General features: G+C 37.7%; 3 protein-coding genes across 19 annotated transcripts in view; 2 read left to right on the plus strand and 1 right to left on the minus strand.

Annotated features, from left to right (window-relative positions):
• The window catches only part of PRKAA1 (protein kinase AMP-activated catalytic subunit alpha 1), a 36,228-nt gene extending 23,517 nt beyond the window's left edge, over positions 1-12,711 (plus strand). For all 13 annotated transcript variants that reach the window (XM_072824785.1, XM_072824787.1, XM_072824797.1 and 10 more), the window contains 5 exons: positions 1,053-1,140; positions 4,065-4,289; positions 5,636-6,122; positions 6,241-6,367; positions 9,763-12,711. In XM_072824785.1, coding sequence (XP_072680886.1) covers positions 1,053-1,140; positions 4,065-4,289; positions 5,636-6,122; positions 6,241-6,367; positions 9,763-10,007 — 1,172 coding nt within the window. In that variant the 3' untranslated portion in view covers positions 10,008-12,711. The remainder of the gene's footprint in view (positions 1-1,052; positions 1,141-4,064; positions 4,290-5,635; positions 6,123-6,240; positions 6,368-9,762) is intronic.
• LOC140631428 (uncharacterized) lies at positions 10,932-19,212 on the minus strand. Its single transcript, XM_072822836.1, has 3 exons — positions 19,156-19,212; positions 16,288-16,936; positions 10,932-15,234 (listed from the first exon to the last, which is right to left on the minus strand). The coding sequence occupies exons 1-3, from the start codon at positions 19,210-19,212 to the stop codon at positions 14,966-14,968; spliced, it is 975 nt and encodes a 324-aa protein (XP_072678937.1). The 3' UTR covers positions 10,932-14,965.
• The window catches only part of TTC33 (tetratricopeptide repeat domain 33), a 34,968-nt gene continuing 28,438 nt past the window's right edge, over positions 16,046-22,575 (plus strand). The window contains exons 1-2 of one of the 5 annotated variants that reach the window (XM_072824800.1): positions 16,046-16,189; positions 20,601-20,822. In XM_072824800.1, the coding sequence (XP_072680901.1) occupies positions 20,602-20,822 (221 nt within the window). In that variant the 5' untranslated portion in view covers positions 16,046-16,189; position 20,601. Of the gene's footprint in view, positions 16,430-16,880; positions 17,140-20,600; positions 20,823-22,575 lie in introns of those variants that run through there. The other 4 variants (XM_072824799.1, XM_072824802.1, XM_072824798.1 and 1 more) reach the window with 4 other exon arrangements.

The following is a 22,575-nucleotide window of genomic DNA, read 5'->3' on the forward strand; positions in this document are numbered from 1 at the left end:
TAGCAACCTTATTTCCAGTGTGTTTTTTTGATCAAGTATAGGGCAAAAAGAAAGACTGGAATGGAGTTGTTCGAGCTCTGAAAGCCAGATGGTTAATTATATGAACAAAATTATTTTAAAAAAATTGAAATATTTTAAATGATAGAAAAGCATAATTTCAGCTTTGAGGATCATTATTTTGTCAAAAATTTGAATTTTTCCTTTATTTCCTATATAAATTGCCATTGACATTATTATATCTAAGAAAATGAATCTCTGCAACTCTCTTTTGCTTAGCTTCAGTTCAAATCAGAGGAGATTGGTATAACTATTTTCCTCAGTTTTGAATATATGTATTATAATTTATAGAGATTCATTGAACAGTGCCAGTCAGCTCTGAGCTATTGATTTGTTGCTGCTGCTGCTGCTATTGTTGTTGTAACTGACTTATTTGACTTCCATATCAGTTGTCATGATGATGATTTTTTTTTTTTTTTTTTTTTAAGATTTTATTTTTAAATAATCTCTATACCCAACCTGGGGCTTGAACTCACAATCCAGAGATCAAGAGCTGCTTGCTAGCACCTGAACCAGCCAGGAACTGGTTTACCTAGTGCATTTTTGAGGAGGCAGAGATTTCTTTATGGAGTAAAATTATGAGGGAACTTTGATATTCAGAGTTACTGTTTTTTTGTTTTTTAAAGAATCAGAACAGGGGTTAACGGGGGTTAACAGAAACTTTGAATTTTAATTCTTATACTCATCTGTTGTACATTTTTTTCCTAGTAATTTCTGTATTAATAAGTTTAAATATGCCAAGTTTATTCTAGTAAGCAGAATGACCAATATCTTTATACTCATTAAATTCTAATAATGCACTTATTTTAAATGCTGAAACATTACAAGTTTTAGGGTATAATGGCAAAATATTTGGAAACAGTAAAGACGGAATTTGTTGAAGCAAAGGACAAAATGATGATTTATCACTTTAATGCAAACTCAGTTTTACTGTTCAATAGGGTTTTGTTTTTGTCCTTGGGAAATCTTGAATAGTTGATTTTGTGCATTTTCAGGTCTTTCAAACATGATGTCAGATGGTGAATTTTTAAGAACAAGTTGTGGCTCACCCAACTATGCTGCACCAGAAGTAATTTCAGGAAGGTAGTATTTGACACCCATTCTTCCACCCCAGTACATTTATAATTGCCTGTTTCTCTTAGATTTTGTCTGTCTGGAGTGTCATATTAAATTCTAGTGAAAGGATGGGCAGCCCGGGTGGCTCAGCGGTTTAGCGCCGCCTTCAGCTCAGGGCGTGATCCTCGAGACCCGGGATCGAGTCCCACATCGGGCTCCCTTGCATGGAGCCTACTTCTCCCTCTGCCTGTGTCTCTGCCCCTCTCTCTCTCTCTCCCTCTCTCTCTCTCTCTGTGTGTGTGTCTCTCATGAATAAATAAAATCTTAAAAATAAATAAATAAATTTTAGTGAAAGGAAAGACATGTAAGTCTTATTCTTTCCTTATCCAGAAAATGTTTATGTTTTAGGAATAAAACATAAGTAAGAATTAAGGATTCCATTTATGGAAGAGAATATTGGATTGCAAGTCAATACTGTATTTAAAGTAGTTAGATGAGAATACTTTTTACTTTTTTCCCCCTGTAGAAGAAATTGAAAGTTTAAAACTAGCAAGTTTTTTTTTTTTTTTTTTAAGATTCATATTTATTTTAGAGCATGCATGTATGTGTGTGCAAGGGGGTAGGGGACCCGGGGGAGAAGGAGAGAGAATCCCTAGCAAATTCCCTGCAGAGTTTAGAGTCCAATGCGGGGCTCAATCTCAGGACCCCAGGATTGTGACCTAAGCCAGAATCAAGAGTTGGATGCTCAGCAGACTGAGCCATCTAGATATCCCTAAAACTAGCAAGTTTTAAAAGTCAGACATTAAAAACTTGAATATAGAAATACCTACTAGTTAGAAATGGTTTACTTAAATGAAGAGTTAAAAGTATAATGTGTGAGGGGCACCTGGATGGCTCAGATGGGTAAGCATCTGCCTTCAGCTCAGGTCATGATCTCCAAGTTCTGGGATTGAGCCCATCAGGCTCCCAGCTCAGCAGGGAGTTTGCTTCTTCCTTTCCCTCTGCCTCTACCCTGCTTGTGCATGCTCTCTCTCTCTCTAATGAATAAATAAAAAATCTTAAAAAAAAAAAGTGTAATGTGTATCTTTGATTTTTCAGAAAGAAGGCATTTTTAAAAAACAATTTATTTTATATAGAGGGAGGGCATAGCGTGCGCACAAGTTGAGGGTGGGCAGGAGAGGGAGAGATCCTCAAGCAGACTCCTTGCTGAGCACAGACAGAGCCTGATCCCAGAACCCTGGGATCATGACCCTCATGATTCAAAATCAAGAGTCAGACGCTTAACCAATGGAGCCACCCAGGCATCTGATAGAAAGGCATTTTGTAGTAGCTCTGTTTGTGATAAGATGTCTTGGGGAATTGGACTGAAGTATGATAAAATCTTCAGACTCATTTATTTTGAATTTTTCATTTTTTACATCTTCTAGAGACTAAAGTTTTATAAGAATTCTAACCTCTCAATTTACTGACTGGCAGCATTGAGAACATGAGGATCTTTGTATAGTGCAGCTCTTCGAATAGTTTAGATGGCAGGAAAATTTAATTTTTTAGACTGTTCTTCACTTTACTACTGAAATTAAAAATAGACTATTAAGTTTACTAGTTTCTGTAATTAACTTTTAATAACTTTACACTCAAACCATGTTTCTTTGTTTGAATGTTTCACATCCTAATTCAGAATGCAGAAATATATAGTGTTTTCATAAGCTTGCTTGCCTGCCTGCTTAGAGAAATTATATTTGGGTATGGCAATGGATAAGGCAGAAGTATCTAATTTTATTTATTGTTTTAAAAGATTTTATTTATTTGAGAGAGAGAGAGAGCGTGCAAGCATGAGCAGGGAGAGGGGCAGAGGGAGACAGAGAAGCAGACTCCCTGCCCAGCAGGGAGCCTGGACTCAGGGCTCCATCCCAGGACCCTGGGATCATGACCTGAGCTGAAGGTAGATGCTTAACTTACGCAGGTGCTCCAGTTTTAAGTATCTGATTTTAAATTTATCAAGATTCATATCATCTTTTTATATCAGCTTAATGTTCAAAAAATAATTTCATTTGTATCATGTAAATTCTTTTAGAAAAAAATAATTCAAGTCCCAGCAACAGTGTTAATTGAATAAAGAAAAGAATTGTATTCTAAATATGCATATATACATGGGCCATTACTGAAGTCTACTTTTCCAGTTTGGATAAGGTCTTTCTGTGAGGTCTGGATGAGTGGGAACTTGTACTCAAAGCAGTATCTATGGATCAGTTCAACAATTTATTTGATCAGTTTATAGACCTCCTTTCCCCAAAGCCAGACTTTGATCTAATAGTCTGCAATTAGTTAAGTCAGTTGGCTACAGTGTATTGTAAATACCAGTGTAGACTCTTCTGTGAACCAGTCAGCTTGGTTTTCTTCCACAGCCCCAGGCCCTTTTTGCCTTGGTAGGAGGTTTCGGGTTATTGGGAGAGAGTGGGTTTAGAATTCGTCACTAAAGAAAAATTCTTTTTTTTTTTTTTTAAAGATTTTATTTATTTATTTATTCATGAAAGGCACAGAGAGAAAGGCAGAGACGTAGGCAGAGGGAGAAGCAGGCTCCAGGCAGGGAGCCTGATGTGGGACTCGATCCTGAGACCGCAGATCACGCCCTGAGCCAGGGGCAGGTGCTCAACCGCTGAGCCACCCAGGTGTCCCACTAGAGAAAATTCTTAATTGATGTTATGAGGACCATGGTAAGGTAGTAAGAACAGAAGTTTAGCTATAGTCTAAACTTAAAAAAATTTTTGACTTTTGTTTTCAAAGATAATACTGATAGAATTAGTATAGAATCTTTATGTGTAGTATGTAGCAGTGACTATAGAAACCATATTGTAATAATTCTTTATGAAGTATCCATATTTAAAATTTTTTATTAATTGATCAACTCTCAAGTTACTAATTATTTAATCGATTGGTATTTCCTGTTACAGATTGTATGCAGGTCCAGAGGTAGATATATGGAGCAGTGGGGTTATTCTCTATGCTTTATTATGTGGAACCCTTCCATTTGATGATGATCATGTGCCAACTCTTTTTAAGAAGATATGTGATGGGATCTTTTATACCCCTCAGTATTTAAATCCATCTGTGATTAGCCTTTTGAAACATATGCTCCAGGTGGATCCCATGAAGAGGGCCACAATCAAAGATATCAGGTAATAATGCAACTTGGAGATTATCAGATCTAATAGTTTCAACGATACAAGTTAAGTGAAAAAAATAGTTGGACAGTATATACAATGTAATGCCATTTTTATGTTAAAAATATAGTACATAGGCATATTTATTTTATTTTAGTATTTAAAAATACTAAACTAGCTACCTTAGGGAAGGAAGATTAGTAGTAGGGAGGGCTTTCACTTTTTACTTATGCATCTTTCTTTTGAAATTGGAACAGTGAATATTAGTTTTTAAATATGAAAAGGTAGGTAATGTGGAATAAAAAGGACCCTGTTGGGATGTTACCTTTGTAGTTGTTCTTTAAGATTTTCTGTAGTATGCTTCATATTTGACTTTTATGTAGTCTCATTAGGATTAATGCTTTTCACTAGTAGCAAATTTCTGTGTCACTCTTTGAGTCCTGATCTCATGAGTTACTGTTTTTTTTCTTTTGTTCATCTTAAGTAATGACATTTAATCAATGATGTGTGTGGTTTTTGGGTAGTATACATTGAATCACATGTGAAATTACTGGTTTCTAAGTTTCATATGGAAGGGCATGCTTATAACTACCAATGGAAAAGGACAAAATCATTCTTTAAAATTTTAAATATCTAAGTGAAAGATGCTTTTTCTTGTGTTTTACATGTTTTTTTTTCCAATTTAAATTGGAAAAGACTTAGAAAACACCCAAAAAATAGAGATCTAAAATGATCTTTAATTTATCACCCAGAAGATAGTTATTGTTCTTTTGGGTGTTTTCCTTTCTTGATGTTTTTAGTTTTAGCAGTTTTTGACATAGTTCAGGTCCTTTTATATATGGAGTTAGGAAACTCTTAGTTCCTTCATTAAAAATAAGGAGATATTATCATCTTCATAGAGTTGTTTTATGAGGTGAGATAATGTGTTGGAAATATTTAGCGTAAAACCTACCATTATAGTAAGCATTCAATGAATGATAATTGTCTGTTTTTGTTGTTACGGTTTTTTCACTTAACATTATATCAAAAGAGAATTAAAATCACAGAATATGTTCTTTTTCTGAGCTGGGAATAAGCTCATCTTCATCATTTGTCATTGTCATTTGTGCCAAAACTTTAAAAGTGTAGACATTTATTTTCCTGTTGGTACAACATTGCTTTCTCCCTCTTAAAACCAGAGGGAGGTTGTAGCATTTCCTCCAGTATATATACACAATGAAATGTGAGCCAGAGGAGGAAAGTCTCAGTTTGAAAAAATGAAAATATAAATGAATTTATATCCTAAATTCCCCAAACTGTTGCTTGCAGTCTCATTCATCTCTACTCAAAATCCTCCTCCTGACCCTGCTGTTTTCTCTCAGGGAACATGAATGGTTTAAACAAGACCTTCCAAAATACCTTTTTCCCGAGGATCCATCGTATAGTTCAACTATGATTGATGATGAAGCCTTAAAAGAAGTATGTGAAAAATTTGAGTGCTCAGAAGAGGAAGTTCTCAGCTGCCTTTATAACAGAAATCACCAGGACCCTTTAGCAGTTGCCTACCACCTTATAATAGATAACAGGAGAATAATGAATGAGGCCAAAGATTTTTACTTGGCAACAAGCCCACCTGATTCTTTTCTCGATGATCACCATTTGACTCGGCCCCATCCTGAAAGAGTACCATTCTTGGTTGCTGAAACACCTAGGGCACGCCACACTCTCGATGAATTAAATCCACAGAAATCTAAGCACCAAGGTGTAAGGAAAGCAAAATGGCATTTGGGAATTAGAAGTCAAAGTCGACCAAATGATATCATGGCAGAAGTTTGTAGGGCAATTAAACAACTGGATTATGAATGGAAGGTAAGAAAAAAAGGACATTCTGATTGTAGTAATAAGCACATTTGGCAAACCTGTAGTTTATAAATTGTTTTCTAGAAGAATTGATTTTGATTTTGCTTTTGTTCATACCATACACTAGGTTGTAAACCCTTATTATTTGCGTGTTCGAAGGAAGAATCCTGTGACAAGCACCTACTCCAAAATGAGTCTACAGTTATACCAAGTGGATAGTAGAACGTACTTACTGGATTTCCGTAGTATCGATGGTATGTACACCCCACAAAACAACATAGCAGACATACTAGACCTTGTTACCTAACTTGCCTTTTTAGTCTTTGATTCTTTTGAAGCTTCTTGAATTGTTCCTAGTAATCAATAGTGAAAGAGTATAAAATGTGATTTTGTGCCTCTGTGATGTCAACATTTGTGAATCATGTTTTTCTTGTAATGTTGGTGTATTGTCCTTTTAAGATTATCTTAAAGTGGGCAGCCCGGGTGGCTCAGTGGTTTAGCACTGCCTTCAGCCCAGGGTGTGATCCTGGAGACCTGGGATCGAGTCCCACGTCAGGCTCCCTGCATGGAATTGAGCCTGCTTCTCCCTCTGCCTATGTCTCTGCCCCTCTCTCTTTCTCTCTCTCTCTCTCTCTCTCTCTCTCTGTATGTCTCTCAGGAATAGATATATAAAATCTTTAAAAAAAAACAAAAAAAGATTATCTTAAAGCCAGATGCAGTCTGGTCCTAAAGGGATAGTTTCTGCCACATTCCTGTTTTTTTTTTTTTTTTTTTTGGTATGGTTCATTTGGTAAGAAAATGTTTTATTTAGAAATAAATGTTGACTTTTTATTAAATATTTTTATATCTGATATTTAATTTTGTTTTCATTCAAGAATTAAAGTACCATTAGCTTTTAGAGTTGATTGATAAGGCAGTGTGAACAGATTTGGTTAGTTGCTTATAGGACAAGGAATTATTTGTCAAGTAAAGTTTCTTGCTGGGGACTGAGGGAGAAATGTTTTGGATAGTTTAGGGACTTATGCTTATTTTTCTCCTCTCACCCAGCCTTTTGCTCCCAGCCTGACACTAGACACATATCAGAGATACCCATATGAGTTTTGTGAGAGCTACATGATTCCAATTTTATCTACCTCTTAGTAAAGTGTTCTTTTTTTTTTTTTTTTTTTTAAAGATTTATTTATTCATTCAGAGAGAGCGAAGAGAGAGGCAGAGACACAGGTGGAGGGAGAAGCAGGCTCCGTGCAGGAAGCCCGATGTGGGTCTCGATCCTCGGTCTCCAGGATCACACCCCAGGCTGCAGGCGGCGCCAAACCGCTGCGCCACCGGGGCTGCCCTTAGTAAAGTGTTCTTAAGTAATCACTTTTATATGAATGCACTTTATAAGGATTCCTGGGACTAAAGCATCTTATGTTCAAGATAACTGTCATAATTAGTTAAAAATGACATTGTTAACCTTAACTTTAGACTGTTGTGCATTTCTATTTACCTACAGTCATAAACAATCAGAGACAATCTGATGATCAAATCACTGAAATATTCAGACTTTTTAAGTTGGGTATTTTAATTGGTCATCAAAATGATGACCTTACTGCAGTATACAATCTTTAAAGTACCTCCTCAAATTTTTTTAAAGAAACATTAAATACTGTTTTACTGTTTTAATAGTTTGAAAATGGAAACCAGTACTCAGAAAATATGTCTTTGATTACCATTATGTATTTTGTTAGAATATCTTAACTATTTAGTCTGGGTTGAGGTAAATTATTAATTGCAGAAAGCAGATATTTTGTTCTTGTTTTTATTTTTATTTATTTTTTATTTTTTATTTTTTTATAGAAACTTTTTTTTTTTAATTTTTATTTATTTATGATAGTCACAGAGAGAGAGAGAGAGAGAGAGGCAGAGACATAGGCAGAGGGAGAAGCAGGCTCCATGCACTGGGAGCCCGACGTGGGATTCGATCCCGGGTCTCCAGGATCGTGCCCTGGGCCAAAGGCAGGCGCTAAACTGCTGCGCCACCCAGGGATCCCTTGTTTTTATTTTTATTTTTTTTATTTATTTATGATAGTCACAGAGAGAGAGAGAGAGAGAGGCAGAGACACAGGCAGAGGGAGAAGCAGGCTCCATGCACCGGGAGCCCGACGTGGGATTCGATCCTGGGTCTCCAGGATCGCGCCCTGGGCCAAAGGCAGGCACTAAACCACTGCGCCACCCAGGGATCCCTGTTTTTATTTTTAAATGGGAAAAATATCTTTTATCCCAGTGTATGTATGAGTAGACTATAATAGACTTAGTAAATGGTGTGATACCATAACATGGTTTGAAATTTATATTTTTAAAGATTTATTTATTTATTTGAGAGTGAGAAGGAAAGAAAGGGGGAGACGGAAAGAGAATTCTAAGCAGACTCTCCACTGAGTGTGGAGTCTGATGCAGGGTTCAGTCCTGTGACTCTGAGATCATGGCCTGAGCAAAATTAAGAGTTGGATGTTTGACTGACTGAGCCAGCCAGGCACCCTTGAAATTTATATAAATTCAGATTTCCCACATGCAGACACTCTTAAATAAAACTAATTTATGTCATCTATTAAAAAGCCTGATGGAACACAGGTGATTTATAATTCAAGTAAATACTCTCTCTATCCTAGCATTATAAAAGAGTATAACTGTATATATAAATGTTCTCTCACAAACAGAACCTTTTTAATTAAGTACAAGTTTGGCAGTTCTCCATTGGCCAACTCAATTGAGTTAAGATATATTAACACTTTTACCTATGAATTTACCTATGAATTTTTTGTCTTCTTTAAACCAATGGATAGTACCTTCGTAGTATCAGAAGGACACAGGTTTGAGTGGTGATATACTGACCAGAGCTGTTTTTCTCTCTGTCCAGATGGTGTTTATCTGCTAACAAATACCAATGCAGTCTGAATGGAATGGGTTTTATATTTCTCATCGTATTTGTATCACATTTATAACCTTAAGTTTTTTAGCCCCTGGATTTGCCAGTTGAATGAGCATTTACTATTTTTGTACTCTGTTCCCAACTTTAGTTTTTTCTTGATTTCTGATCGTTGGAATCGTGGCTCTTTTGTGAGATCTTAAATCAAATATGAAGAGAAAGTGGGAGATTAAAAGAACTAAAGTGACAGGAGATTCAGGTTATAGCTTTATCTCTCTGTTCATTTGTCTTGTTTTATGGCAAGTCACTTCACTTTCTGGGGTTTATGTTTTCTTATCAATAGAACAAATAGTTGGATGAGGAGATTTCCAAGATTATTGCCAAATTTTAAGTGCATTTATTCTATGATTTTAATAAAGAGGGATTAATTTTTATTGGTAAGGAAGGATTTTTATTGAAACCCATGTTACTAGTTTTTTGGGCTCTTACCTTTGGATTGCAAGACTGATGAATAACTATGTACTGTACCTAATCTTGATTAGCCATCAGAATACATGGAAGAATACATGAAAGGAAAAAAGGCAAGTGGTTTAACACAGACTCATCACCTCTATTTCAGAAAAATTCAAAATAAACATGGTCTTGATAGCTGGTCAGTGGTCTTACTCAAGCAAATTAAATACTATTAAACTTTTTGGGGGGTGTCATGGATTATAATACATTGAAATTTTTTTTGCCCAGATGAAATTACTGAAGCCAAATCAGGGACTGCTACTCCACAGAGATCGGGATCAGTTAGCAACTATCGATCTTGCCAAAGGAATGATTCAGATGCTGAGGCTCAAGGAAAATCCTCAGAAGCTTCTCTTACCTCATCTGTGACCTCACTTGACTCTTCTCCTGTTGATTTAACTCCAAGACCTGGAAGTCACACAATAGAATTTTTTGAGATGTGTGCAAATCTAATTAAAATTCTTGCACAGTAAACCTAAAACTTTGCTTATTTCTTTGATAGCAATAAGCATGCATAATAAATCATAGCCAAATGCTTCCATTTATAATCAAGTTATACATAATTATAACTGAGGATTGGCCTTTTGGAATGCAGTTTGCACAGGAATTGGAATATGATTCATAGTTAAAAGCCTAATGTGCAAAAATGAATTAAGATAATTTTGTTGTTCATTGTTCAGTAGGCATATAGCATAATGTAATATTCGCAATGAATTATAGGTCTCTCAGGCTCACTTGATTTTTGGCTATTTTATATTTAGTGTATACAGGGCTTTGTAGAATATTAATTTACCATAAAGGCCTTCATATATTGTTATATGTCGATATGTTATATAACTGCTTCATAAATTTATTCAATAAATATTTGCCTAGAATCCCCAGAGACCTTTATAGGAAGTTTTGTTTTGGGGGCTCCTTATTTTCTTAAATAACAAGTATCTTCCGACAGTAGTCATGTCTGGATGATCTTCCATATCTCCTCCTTTAATATTCTTTAGTATCTGGTAAGCACATCAGAGATATTAGACACAATTAAAATCTTCTCTGTGGCTTGGTAAGTCCAAGAACACACAGAACCTATATATTCAGTTACTCTAGGCACTAAGGTAAATCTTACAATTTGTCTCACTATATTCTGTACATAAATTTCTTTTTGTCATGAGCTGAGTTGCATATACTATAAATGAATCTTTTTTTTTTAAATGAATCATGTTTTTGTCAATCTCAAATTCTGCTGCTTATGTCAGTATTGAATGTATATAAAAATTTTTTAGTCATTCAATTATGTATCTTTCAAATTGATTTAGCACACGGAACATTTCTTACAAACTGTTTAAATGCTCAGATAAGACTTTTTCTCCCAAATTTTATCATGAACATTTTTAAAAACAGAGAAATTGAAAGGCTGTAGGGTGATCACGTGTGTATCTACCACTTAGATTCCACACTGGTTAACATTTTGCCATGATTGGTTTATATCTATATATGTATATAGATATAGTTGTGTGTATGTGTGTGTGTGTGTGTGTGTGTATATATATATATATATATGTAGGTATATATATATATGCTTTCTCCCCTGAACCATTTGGATGTTGCTGACATACTTAATCACCCTCAACACTTCAAGCCTCTCCTAAAAAAAACATACCACTACTATAAAATTACTAATTCCCTAATGTCATCTAATCATGCATGTTTAGGTTTCCCATTTGTCCTCCAAATACTTTTATAGCTTGTTATTTCAAACCAGAATTCAGTGAAAGTTTACACATTGCATTTGGTTATGTCTGCATAACAACATTATTTCAATAAAATATGGAACAAATCAGTGCTTCTAATGGTCACATTTATTTTGGATTTTAATCACTTTAAAAAGTAGCATTCTAGGAACTGCCTAAAGATGCTTAATTAATCTTTTTGTAAGATCCATATTTTCTTTTCCTTGCTCTTTCCTTTTTCCCAGTAGTAGCATTCCATAACAGTTGTAAATGAAGATTTAAAGTCATCTCAGTTAAAATTGGTGTCATGTGTATGCTAATAAGAAATAAAAGATACTCTATCACCCATAATTGCCTTATACTATTTTAACTTCAAGCATTGATTTTTTTTGGTCTCAATTATTTTTCCATTGCAAAAGAGCTACCATATTTCTCCTTTAATACCTTTGTATTATAGAACTGTTTTTGGCAAATACAGTGAGCACCTATGTAACCAGATGGTAATGTACTCAAGAGTCTTGATAACTTGTGTAGTTAACTGTAGTTGAGTAGATTTGGTTCCAGCACCCCTAGAAACTTGCACTGAATTCAAAAGAAATACCATGCTTCTTTTTGTCCAGGGCTTGTCTATTCAACTTAGAAGCTGTATAAAGTAATAGTTCAACTTAAATAATAAGTTCAAAACTGTATTTATAACTTGTATGTGGCCCTGTGTTTTGGGGATACTGATTTGATGTAGGGTCTATAAATGCAGCATTATGTTCCTGATGTTAAGAACAGAAGACTGTATTTTTAAGGTTACAGATTTGTATATAGAACTAAAACATCATCATAATGTCTGTATAAGCTGTTGTTGGGGGTGAGGAAACAAAAGGAGGAACCAATTAAATCGGACCTTCTAAAAATTGTTAATTTTGTAAACTTTGCTTCTTGTTAAGTTATTGTGATTCCTTTTAGTTACTGAATTTTATTTTGAAGATATTTAAATATTGCACTTGTACAAATAGTATGATAAATGCACAGATTATTGCAGTAAATTCTTTTTTAAGCTGGGATATTTGAAATGACAACTTCTGGTTGAAAATGTCAAGGTTGCATCAGAATTTTCAAAAATTTATTGTAGTTTGCAAATTCTTACTAACTGATGATACAAGGGAGTCAATGCAAAGGATTTTTAATCTTTTTTTATTCTCTTTTCAGCAATTTATATTTTTTGTGATTTTATGCAACCATATTTTTACTTTGTCTCGACAACTGAAAGATGTATAAGGTTTTTGCCAGAAATGTACTGTATACATAGTTTTAAATATAACAGATTTTACTGATATGTAAAAATTTTGCCATTAAAATAAGTGATTTCTCACAGAGAGGAACTTTTCTACCAGGTTGGGGGATATGGGAGCTTAATATATCTAATTTAATTTCGCTGAAATAAACTCCATTGCTTTTACTTTGATTATATTTTCTCTTGAGATGCTTTTGTAAGTTTTTCAGAGTTTTAAATGATTTATATCAAAAGTCCTGTGCTCTCACCCCTTACCCTCCGTTCCCTGCTTTTTGACCTTGCAGTGCTACCATTCACACTGAATGAATGCTTGATGGACTGTGGCTAGATGTAGAACTCTGCATCTGTGCTCTGACTGGCACCCTTGGAATGAAAGACAAATGTGTGTTGTTTAACTCTTTCCCCTTATCTCCAGTCCATCTTCTCCACTCACAGCAGAAATCTCATTTTCATGGTGACTTCTTCTGACAAAATGAATGAAGTTCCACATACAACTATAAATTGGTAATAGGGTAGAAATCAATCTTTGTAGTAAAGTATTTCTGAGAAGTGTCCGTGTATGTTTTGATTTGGGTATATTTAAGTATATAATTTAAAATACTTTGACTTAGAAAACGGATGATAAAAAACACTTTTCACGTTACATTGTGCTTAATTTTTTTAACTCCAGGGAAAGCTAAAACACCTGTTCATAGCTGATCACCTGTGCACCTTTTGACAATGTGTCTATGAAATATGGTGCTTAAATAGATTTTAACACTTAAACAATAATTATTGTCTCAGCTAAATTACTGATTTTTTAATTTCATCTAAAAACCACCTGAACAAAATATTAAGATATATGCAATAAAAGCCTAAGTGGTTACCAGTTTTACTTGGTTGTAAACATTGGATTTGGTTAGAATTCCACTACTGTTAGAATTCAATTATAATGAAATCTCATATTCCAAACAGCATTGTTAGAGCTTGTGCTAGATTGTTGGCATTCTAAATCTTTAAAATAGTTTGACAATTGTAACAAAAGAAAACAGTACTAAAGAATGTTATGGGGCAGCCCGGGTGGCTCAGCGGTTTAGGGCCTGCCTTTGGCCTGGGGCGTGATCCTGGAGACCCGGGATCGAGTCCCACATCGGGCTCCCTGCATGGAGCCTCTTCTCCCTCTGCCTGTGTCTCTGCCTCTTTCTCTCTCATGAATAAATAAAATCTTAAAAAAAAAAAAAAAAAAGAATGTTATGAATAGTACATAAGATTGTTCTTTAGGGAACTTATAAATTGCTCTAGATACTTCTTTACCCTGACTGTATAAAATTGTATAATAAATTCTCGTTTGAAAAAATCAATACTTATTGAACTGTTCTATTGTAGACAAATAGACTGTTCTATTTATTGTGAATGCCAATAAATGTTAACTATGATGAATTTAGAGGATTTCTAGCAACTTGGAAAATTATCATATTGTCAATAAATAGCATGGGAAATGCATTAAATATATATTTAGGTACATTAAGTTCACAGGCCAAAGTAAGTAGGGAATTGGTGGGTGAAGTGTGAAAACTCAGTGTTGTAGGTAGCCTTTACCAGAGTAAAATTATTGGAGAGTTTTAGGAAAGACCCCTAGAAAGGGGTACAACTTCAAGCTCCACTTAATTATTCACTCTCCAAACTATATCCCCTCAAATAGCTACTGTGAACCAAGCACTAAGAATGTGACCACAGGCATAAATCCTGCTCTGAGTGTCCTGTCAGGGAGATATATATATCTTATTTTATTTTTTTGGGGGGTGGGGGATATATATTTTTTAAAAGACTTATAAGAAGTATTTAAGAAGTGCACAAATCATAAATATATGGCTTGATAAATTTTCCTGTTTTAGGCTTGCAGTGAACATAGACGTGTCGACCCCACCCATATTAAGAAACATTCCTCTACCTTTGTGTCCTTTATAATTAATATCATAAGTTATATACTCCTATATATTTCTATGATATGACTATATTATTGGCAACACCATCAATTGTTTTTCTTGAAGTAACGGGCTCTGTTCATTTTCATAAGGCCTCTCACATACTCAAGCCTGAAAAACTGGAGAGCTGGTTGCTTTTCTAAAGTAAGAGTTGTATTCCCCAAAAATGTATCTAGTTCACAAGTGCTTTTACTTTAGATATGTCAATACAGAGCAGATGTACTTTATGACTATCAAGGGTCATTTTAATAAAATGATTTTTACTGCTTCATGGATATTCTTGAGTGATTTTTTGGGGGGGTGGATGGAGTACTATGAGTATGGTGAAGAGTACAGTGACAAGCACGCTTTTGTATCATTGCCTTGCTTCCAGCTGAGCTGCCATCAATTTTACCCACCACTGCTTTTCTATTAACAGGGCAATGTCAACACTGTGAAAAATGGCAAATGATGTTTTCCTGTCAACACGAAAATACTTTGTAAAGGTCTTGGCAACCCTCCAGCGTCTGAGGATCACTTTGGAGAATCATTGTTCCACAAGCAGCGGTTCTCCACAGGGTAGGGGGAGGGGAACAATTTTTCTTCCAGGGACATTTGGCAATGGCTGGAGACATTTTTGGTTGTCCCAGCTGGTGGTAGTGGATGCTGATGACATCTCGTGGGTAGATTCCCGGGGATGCTGCTAAACCTCCTACCGCGCATAGGAGATTATGCGGTCTGAAAGACGATGCTGAGATTGAGAGAGCCTGGTGTACAAAGATGGTCTTCCTTTGCACAAGATAGCTATATCGATAAATTAATGATCTTAGGGATCCCTGGGTGGCGCAGCGGTTTGCCGCCTGCCTTTGGCCCAGGGCGCGATCCTGGAGACGCGGGATCGAATCCCACGTCGGGCTCCCGGTGCATGGAGCCTGCTTCTCCCTCTGCCTATGTCTCTGCCCCCCTCTCTCTCTATCACTCTATGTGACTATGATAAAAAAAAAAAATTAATCTTAATTTTTCCGTTTCCTTAACAGTTCCCTGTGTTCCATTTCCCCACTTTTATTATTTGCAAGACACACACCACAGCTCCTTTCAAGTTAAAATTCTTCTGGGCCCACTGACTTGTTTTCTCCTACGGGAAGCCTACAGTGGAACCACGGGCCTCCCTGATCTGCTCGCCGGAACCCCTTCCCCGTGGAGTTGTGCTTGTCTTTTGCGTCTGGCCAGACCCTTGGCTAGGCTGTAAAGTCCTTTAGGGCAAGGTTCTATCGTAATGCTATATCCCCTCAAATAGCTTACTGTGCACCAAGCACTATATCCAATGCTATATCCCGCCTCCCACCCCCTCACCCCCCAGACCCTTTCCCCGGAGCCTCGTCTGTTTCACCTGCGGACTGGCAGGGGCTGCCTCCCTCTGTGCGCACCTCCACCTGCGCAGCCGTAGTTTCCCGCGCTCACGCCCCGCAGCCGCCCGCGCGCCAGGGGCTCCGGGCCCCGGTGGCCCAGACTACAAATCCCAGAAGGCAACGGGAGTGCGGACGGCCGCAGTGGCTTCTGGGCTTTGTGGTCCGGAGACCGGGATTGGCAACCCGGCAACCGCTAGGGCTCCGAGGGTCGCCTCTTCCCCGCCCGCTTCTCTGCGCGGTTCCGACGCCCCGGGTCGGCCAGGCCGGTTTCTCGGGAGACCTGTGCCCCCACCAAAGGCAGGCCGCTGGGAGGTCGGGCGTGTTGGTTTCCGTTTCCGGTGGGCAAAGGGCGAGCACAATGTAAACACGGGACCAGGGGAGTGGTCAGCAGGTACCTGGGGCTCCGCCGACTGCGGTGGAAGCCGGAGGAAGGGCCGGGGAAGGAAGGAGGCTGGTGGGTCTCGCCGGGAGGGGACGAGGGGCCTGGAGGCGTCGGAGTTGCGGCCCGACAGGGCTGTGGCAGCGCGGGACGCCAAGGTGGGTCTCCCGAGACGCACGATCCTGAGGGGTCGGGCCCTCCCGGACGCGGGCGGCAGGAGCGGCGGCGCGGCCCGGCCCGGCCCTCAGCGGCGGGAGGGGCGGACCAGCTGGCGGGTGGCGCCCGGGCCCGCCTTTCGGAGCCTCGCACGGGAGCTCGCTCAGACGGGTCTCTCCGCGGCGACGCTTCCGGGCACGCTGCTGCTTGACTCCGCTCCGAATCCGTCCCGGCCCGCGGAGGGTGCTGTTCGGTTTCCTGCCGCTCTTCGCCCGGTGGTTTCTGGCCGTCGGCGCTGCGTCCTGCGGTGCCGCGAAGACCGACGGCGCGTGCGCCTGTGGCCGGGGAACTGTCCAGCCGCCCGCAGTAATGCGGGTTACGGCCCCGGTCGGGGTCGTACCGGCAAAAGAACGCAGAGCACAGCGCGGTTGTGTAGAGTTTTCAGGGTGTCCATGAGCCCTCAAGTCTATGAGATGAATGTGTGTTGTTTCCTGAGTTGAACGTGAAACCTGTATGGTTACGATTTGCCCATACGACTTCTTGTCCGAGTTAAAAAAAAAAAAAAAAAAGCAAAGGCTAGTAGGTGCCTTGTGCACCCAACGGTAGATTCAGATAAGTCTTATTTTTTTTTTTCAGATAAGTCTTATTTATACGAAGTTTCAATTTCACGTTCAGATAACCTTAGAGGAACAATAAACTTACACTAATTAAGGTATCGGAATGAACTCTGAGTGTTAAGTTTTCCAGGCTAGAAAGTGTTTTGCAGATGTCCTAGGAGTCACTTTTTAGCCTTTTATTCTTTATTTCATTTTATTTTATTTATTTATTTATGAATGATTTTATTCATGAGAGATAGAGAGAGAGAGAGCCCGCGAGAGGGGCAGAGACACAGGCAGAGGGAGAAGCAGGCTCCACGCAGGGAGCCCGACGTGGGACTCGATCCGGGGTCTCCTGGGTCAGGCCCCAGGCCAAAGGCAGGCCCTAAACCGCTGAGCCACCCGGGCTGCCCTAACTTTTATTTTTTTAAAACTTCTCAGCCTCCCTTCCAGGAAACCTCAAGTGTCTCCACTGAAGTCATAGAATCCTTTGTTTACTCTCTAATAGCACTTATTCTGGAGTGTATTGACTATACTTTTGTGGTCTCTAGACAATTCTGAAGAAAGTACAAAGCTGTGCAAATCGCCTTGGTAACAGATTGATGCCTTTCAGCCCCAGGGGGCCCTTAGCACCACTTTATCTTTATTCATCCCTTATTGCTGCGTTTCCCATTTTTCCATTCTCTGTAGTGTCTATTTTGGAACTTTTCTATTCCTCTCAAGTACCCAGATCTATTTCTTTTCTGTTTACCTGGAGCAGATGACTAGCTGCCTATTTCTCTGGGAAATGTGAAGCTTAGGAGTGTGAGATCCTTCATTATCTTTTCCCCCTACCCCTGAACTTGTCTGTACTTTTCATTCAATAGCATGGATGTACTCTTTTCGCTCTCTTCAAGGCTAAACTTGTCAATTGCTAGTGGTCATCAGGCCTTTTATACTCCTGTGACATCATTCTCTCCTGATGTCCGCAGCCTCTGCTCTCTAGAAGAGCTTAAAGGTTTGGTGAAGGAAGATGGCAGAAACACCTGAGGCGGTGTTGTGTGTGGCTTTTTCATATATGGTTGAGAACCACCATCTGGGGTCTTGGCCTGTTCCTGTCTTTGACATTTAGAACAATGGTTTAGATTGGAGGATGAGGGAGGGTAATGGGAGTCTGATTACCTATTAATTCTTGAAAAATATATGTGGGTCTCTCTGTTCCTTTTTCCTTTCCGCTCCACCTTAACCCCTGCTCCCAATAATAAGTAGACCTGAGCAGTGATTTCTAGTGTAGTTTGCCTTTAGTAAATGCACCAGGTTTTCCTCTGTTAACAGGATTCCCACACGACCTGGTTCCTCACATTGATGATTTAGAAACAAAGTTCCATTTGGAAACTTGAAGCCAGAAAAATGTGATCGTCCTCATTCTTGTCGCCTTTAGGGACAATCATATCATAAATACAAGAGTTCTGATCGAGATATATTATCCTGAAATCTTACCGAGACCTTCCTAATGATTTATTCTCTTACATTGTCTTCACTCTGTGCCTCGGGCCTTCTGTTCCATAGTAACCACACTTCATTTTGAGCCATTTCTTGACTCTTTCCCTAAGTGATTTATTTATTTATTTATTTATTTATTTATTTATTTATTTATTTATTTTTTTTTTTTAATTTTTATTTATTTATGATAGTTACAGAGAGAGAGAGAGGCAGAGACACAGGCAGAGGGAGAAGCAGGCTCCATGCACCGGGAGCCCGATGTGGGATTCGATCCCGGGGCTCCAGGATCGCGCCCTGGGCCAAAGGCAGGCGCCAAACCGCTGCGCCACCCAGGGATCCCCCTAAGTTATTTAGAATCATCTTCAAACATAGGGAACTCATTCTCCTATTTTATAATGGGTCTGGGGAGAGAGATTGGCATTGTCCTTTCCCTAGTATAGTTTATAATCCATTACTCCTCTAGGCTTTTTGAGCAATCTCTTCTCAGATATGTGGTTCACCCATATCTGCCTGTGTATTTCTTGATTGCTGTAATTTATTGAAACTTCCTTGTATTCATTAGGAACTTCGGCACATGACCTGTAATTTTCTTACCCCTCCTAGTTCTGCCACTATCTTAGGCCTTTCCATGTGAATAACTTCATAGTCACCTTATCTTTTTTGGCCCCTTCCTTCTGTTGATGACTTTTATATTTTACTTCAGCCATGCGCATCAGTAATGAAGACCTGACATCTGCTAGAACCTATCCACTATTTCTTTTCCCTCTCTCCCTTACTATCACAATGCCCATTCTTTGATAATTTTTTTTTTTGATAATTTTATAAAGACCTCTGCTTCATTGCTTTTTCTTATCCCCCTAGTTGATTACTCCGTAGATCATAATCACCTCAGGGATATAGACTCCCTAAGAACGGAATGAAAGCTTAGGTACCCTTCTCTAGAATGCACATAGATATAGAAAAAATTTACATACAATTCCAGGAGTTTCTCGATGTCTTTAAGCACATCCATGTAACTACTAAGAATTCTTGGATCCCTCAGTAAATCCCTTCTCTAAATAAATACTTGTTGAATGTTTCTTTGGTTTTCTTTAATATTGTTCCATCAATTGTCCTTTCTTTCTTATCCTTTCTTTTGATTTACAAAACAGTTTAACATTTGTTACCTTTTAAATTCACCTAATAGTTTTCTTGTGAATTAAGTTGTTTACCAAGTTTGACTCTCCTAAAAACTTTTTATTGTGGAAAATTTCAAATGTGTATGAGAAAGGAAAGTACAAGGAATCCTGTATACGTATCACCTAACTTTATTGGTTATCAGCCCAGAGCAATCTTTTCCTCTATATTTCTCCTCTCTTGCATCCCTACCTTTGGTGATCACTTTGAAACAATTTCTAGCTATCATATAATTTCATGTGACATATTTTAGTATATGTTTCTAAAAGATAAGCATTCTTATTATAAACTTGATTATAATACTATTATCATGGCTTCAACAATAGCAGTAATTCCTTAATATCAAATATCAAATCAGTGTTCTAATTTCCTTATTATTTCATAAATGTTTCCTCCTCATTGGTTTGTTGACATCCAGAGCTAAACAAGATGCATGCATTATATTTGATTAGTATGTCTCTGAAGTCTCTTTTTATCTCCATCTTTCTCTTTGTCCCTGGAAGTTTATTTTTTGAAGAAACCAGTTTTATTTTTCTTTAGTTTTTGTTATTTGCTTTCTTCATCTCTGATGTGTTATCTAGCATGCTCATCTATGTCACATGTTTCTTATAACTTGGTAGAGTTTGGTAGGCTTGATCTGATTCAGGATTAATTTTTGACTTCGTGGGTCAAAATTTTTGACCTTCATAGGTACTCCATAGGTGGTATGGCACTTTCACCAGGAGATACTATAGTCCAATTGGCTTTCTTTATGATGTTAGCACCCTTTGTTGACTATTGCTTTGATCCACTACTTAATTAGGTGTTTAAAAAGTGGTGACAGTCTCATTCTGTTCTCCCATTTTCATCTGTAATTTGGAGAACTTCTACAAAAGGCCAAGTTTGAATTTTAAAGCTGTTTTTTTCAATAATTTTCCAGAATGGCTTCCTTTGGATGGAAGAGGAAAATTGGTGAGAAGGTCTCGAAGGTCACTTCCAAGCAATTTGAAGCTGAAGCTGCCGATGAGAAGGATGTAGCTGAGAATGAAGAAGGAAACTGGCTTCATGCCATTAAACGTAGGAAAGAAATTCTCCTTGAGGGCTGTGCTGAGAAAAGTAAGCAGCTGAAGGATGAAGGAGCTAGTTTGGCTGAAAATAAAAGGTATGTTTTTAGAGTTTTCTTATGGAGAACAGTTTACATTGCTGTCAGTAAGGAGACAAAGAGTTAAGAATCTGTAAATTCATGTTTTAAACATCTGATCTGGGTGCTAAATTAATCAGATAAATAAAAGTTTTAAAGACACCTTTAAACATTTTCATGGAATCGGAAAGTTTGTAGAAGAGTCTTTAAGATGCTTGGAATGTCTGCTTTGCTGTCATTTTTGTCCTGTCTGAAGAAGAGTAAACGCTAAGTAAAATGTAATCCAAGTTATTGGTTGGTAGGAGATAGTTTAATTTCTGGAAACTTTGTCCTCGTGTTCTTATATATACCAGACTAATTAGATGTTTCCTGAAGGACTTTGATGGCATGTATTTTTTTTTAAGAGGTGTTCAGTTATCCTTTTCCATTGGCTTTTGTATACTTCAATAAATGCAGGTGCACAGGAATTTGATAGTAGTTTCATTTATCCTCAGCCCTTCCTCAGCTAAGCTCTTATACGTTTCCTAATCACCCTTCACTGTTTTCCATTTTCCTTTTTTTTGTACTTTCTTGTTCCTTTTCCCCTGTCTCTGGGTAGGTCTTTCAGTGGGACCAAAAATCATTCTTTCACAAATCAATGGGGTCTGGACCCATTAGTTCATAGATTCTATAGAGAGAGCTGGAATTCTCTATATAGGCAAAGAAAATGATCTGTACCTGATACCACATACAAAGATGGACTCTACAGAGCTAAAAAACATCTCAGTGTGAAATGTAAAACTACACAGTGAATGAAAGAAAATATGGAAGGATATCTTTATAACCTAGAGGTAGAGAAAGACATTTTTATTTTCAAAAATTTCAAATCAATATTAGGGTTGAAAGAACAGTTTAGCCCTTGTATTCTTTCTATCTAGATTCAAAAATTACTAATAGTTGCTTTATCTATTTCAGTGCAACATATACATACATTGACGTATGTAATTGTAAATTTACAATTTGTGATCTGTTTCAAAGTATGTTGTAGACATAATGACATCTCTTTCCTAATTTAGCCTGCTTTTTATAAGAATGAAAATATTTGGAGGCATCTGGCTAGCTCAGTCAGTGAAGCATACCCCTCTTGATCTCTAGGTTGTGAGTTCAAGCCCATGTTAGGCAGGAAGGCTACTTAAAAGAATAAAGATAACTCTTACTAAACACTAATATGCAGTCCATTTTTAGATTTTTCTAATTTTCACTGAAATGTCTCTTACAGTTTTTTTTTTTTTAAACCAGGATCCAATCAGAACTCATATATTTCATTTGGTTATTATATCTCTTTAGCGTTTACTTAGGTCCCCTACTTTATCATTGGCATTTTTGAAGAGTCTAGACCAGTTTTCTATTTGATTGATCCCTTATGGATGTCATTTAACTGGTTCCCCTATCTCATGCATTTCTTCTAAACTGAAGTGTGGAGATTTGATTTAGATTCCGATTAACTTTTTGACAAGAATACTTAATAATCAATCTTGCACTTTCTATTGTATCATATTGAGAGGAAATAACATCAGGTTGTCGTCAATGGAGCCATTTGAAAGATCTCATGCCTATGTTTTCTGTGTTTAATATCTGCTGAAAGTCATATTTTAATAAAAATCTTGAAACATTTATCCTTGGTGAAGGAAATATATTAGAGAATTATACTGGACAGCCTGGGTGGCTCAGCGGTTTAGCGCTGCTTTCAGCCCAGGGTGTGATCCTGGAGAACTGGGATCAAGTCCCGCATAGG

The sequence above is a fragment of the Canis lupus genome, chromosome 4 (genome assembly GCF_048164855.1).
Source record: "Canis lupus baileyi chromosome 4, mCanLup2.hap1, whole genome shotgun sequence".
In the NCBI taxonomy this organism is placed as follows: Eukaryota; Metazoa; Chordata; class Mammalia; order Carnivora; family Canidae; genus Canis; species Canis lupus.

Coding starts and splice junctions, on each gene's coding strand:
- LOC140631428 (XM_072822836.1), bottom strand. CDS start 19,212: ATGGCTGAAGTAAAATATAAAAGTCATCAACAGAAGGAAGGGGCCAAA. Junction 16,937..19,155: donor AAGGGGCCAAAAAAGATAAG/GTGACTATGAAG, acceptor GTAACCATACAG/GTTTCACGTTCAACTCAGGA. Junction 15,235..16,287: donor CGCAGTCGGCGGAGCCCCAG/GTACCTGCTGAC, acceptor TCTCAATCTCAG/CATCGTCTTTCAGACCGCAT.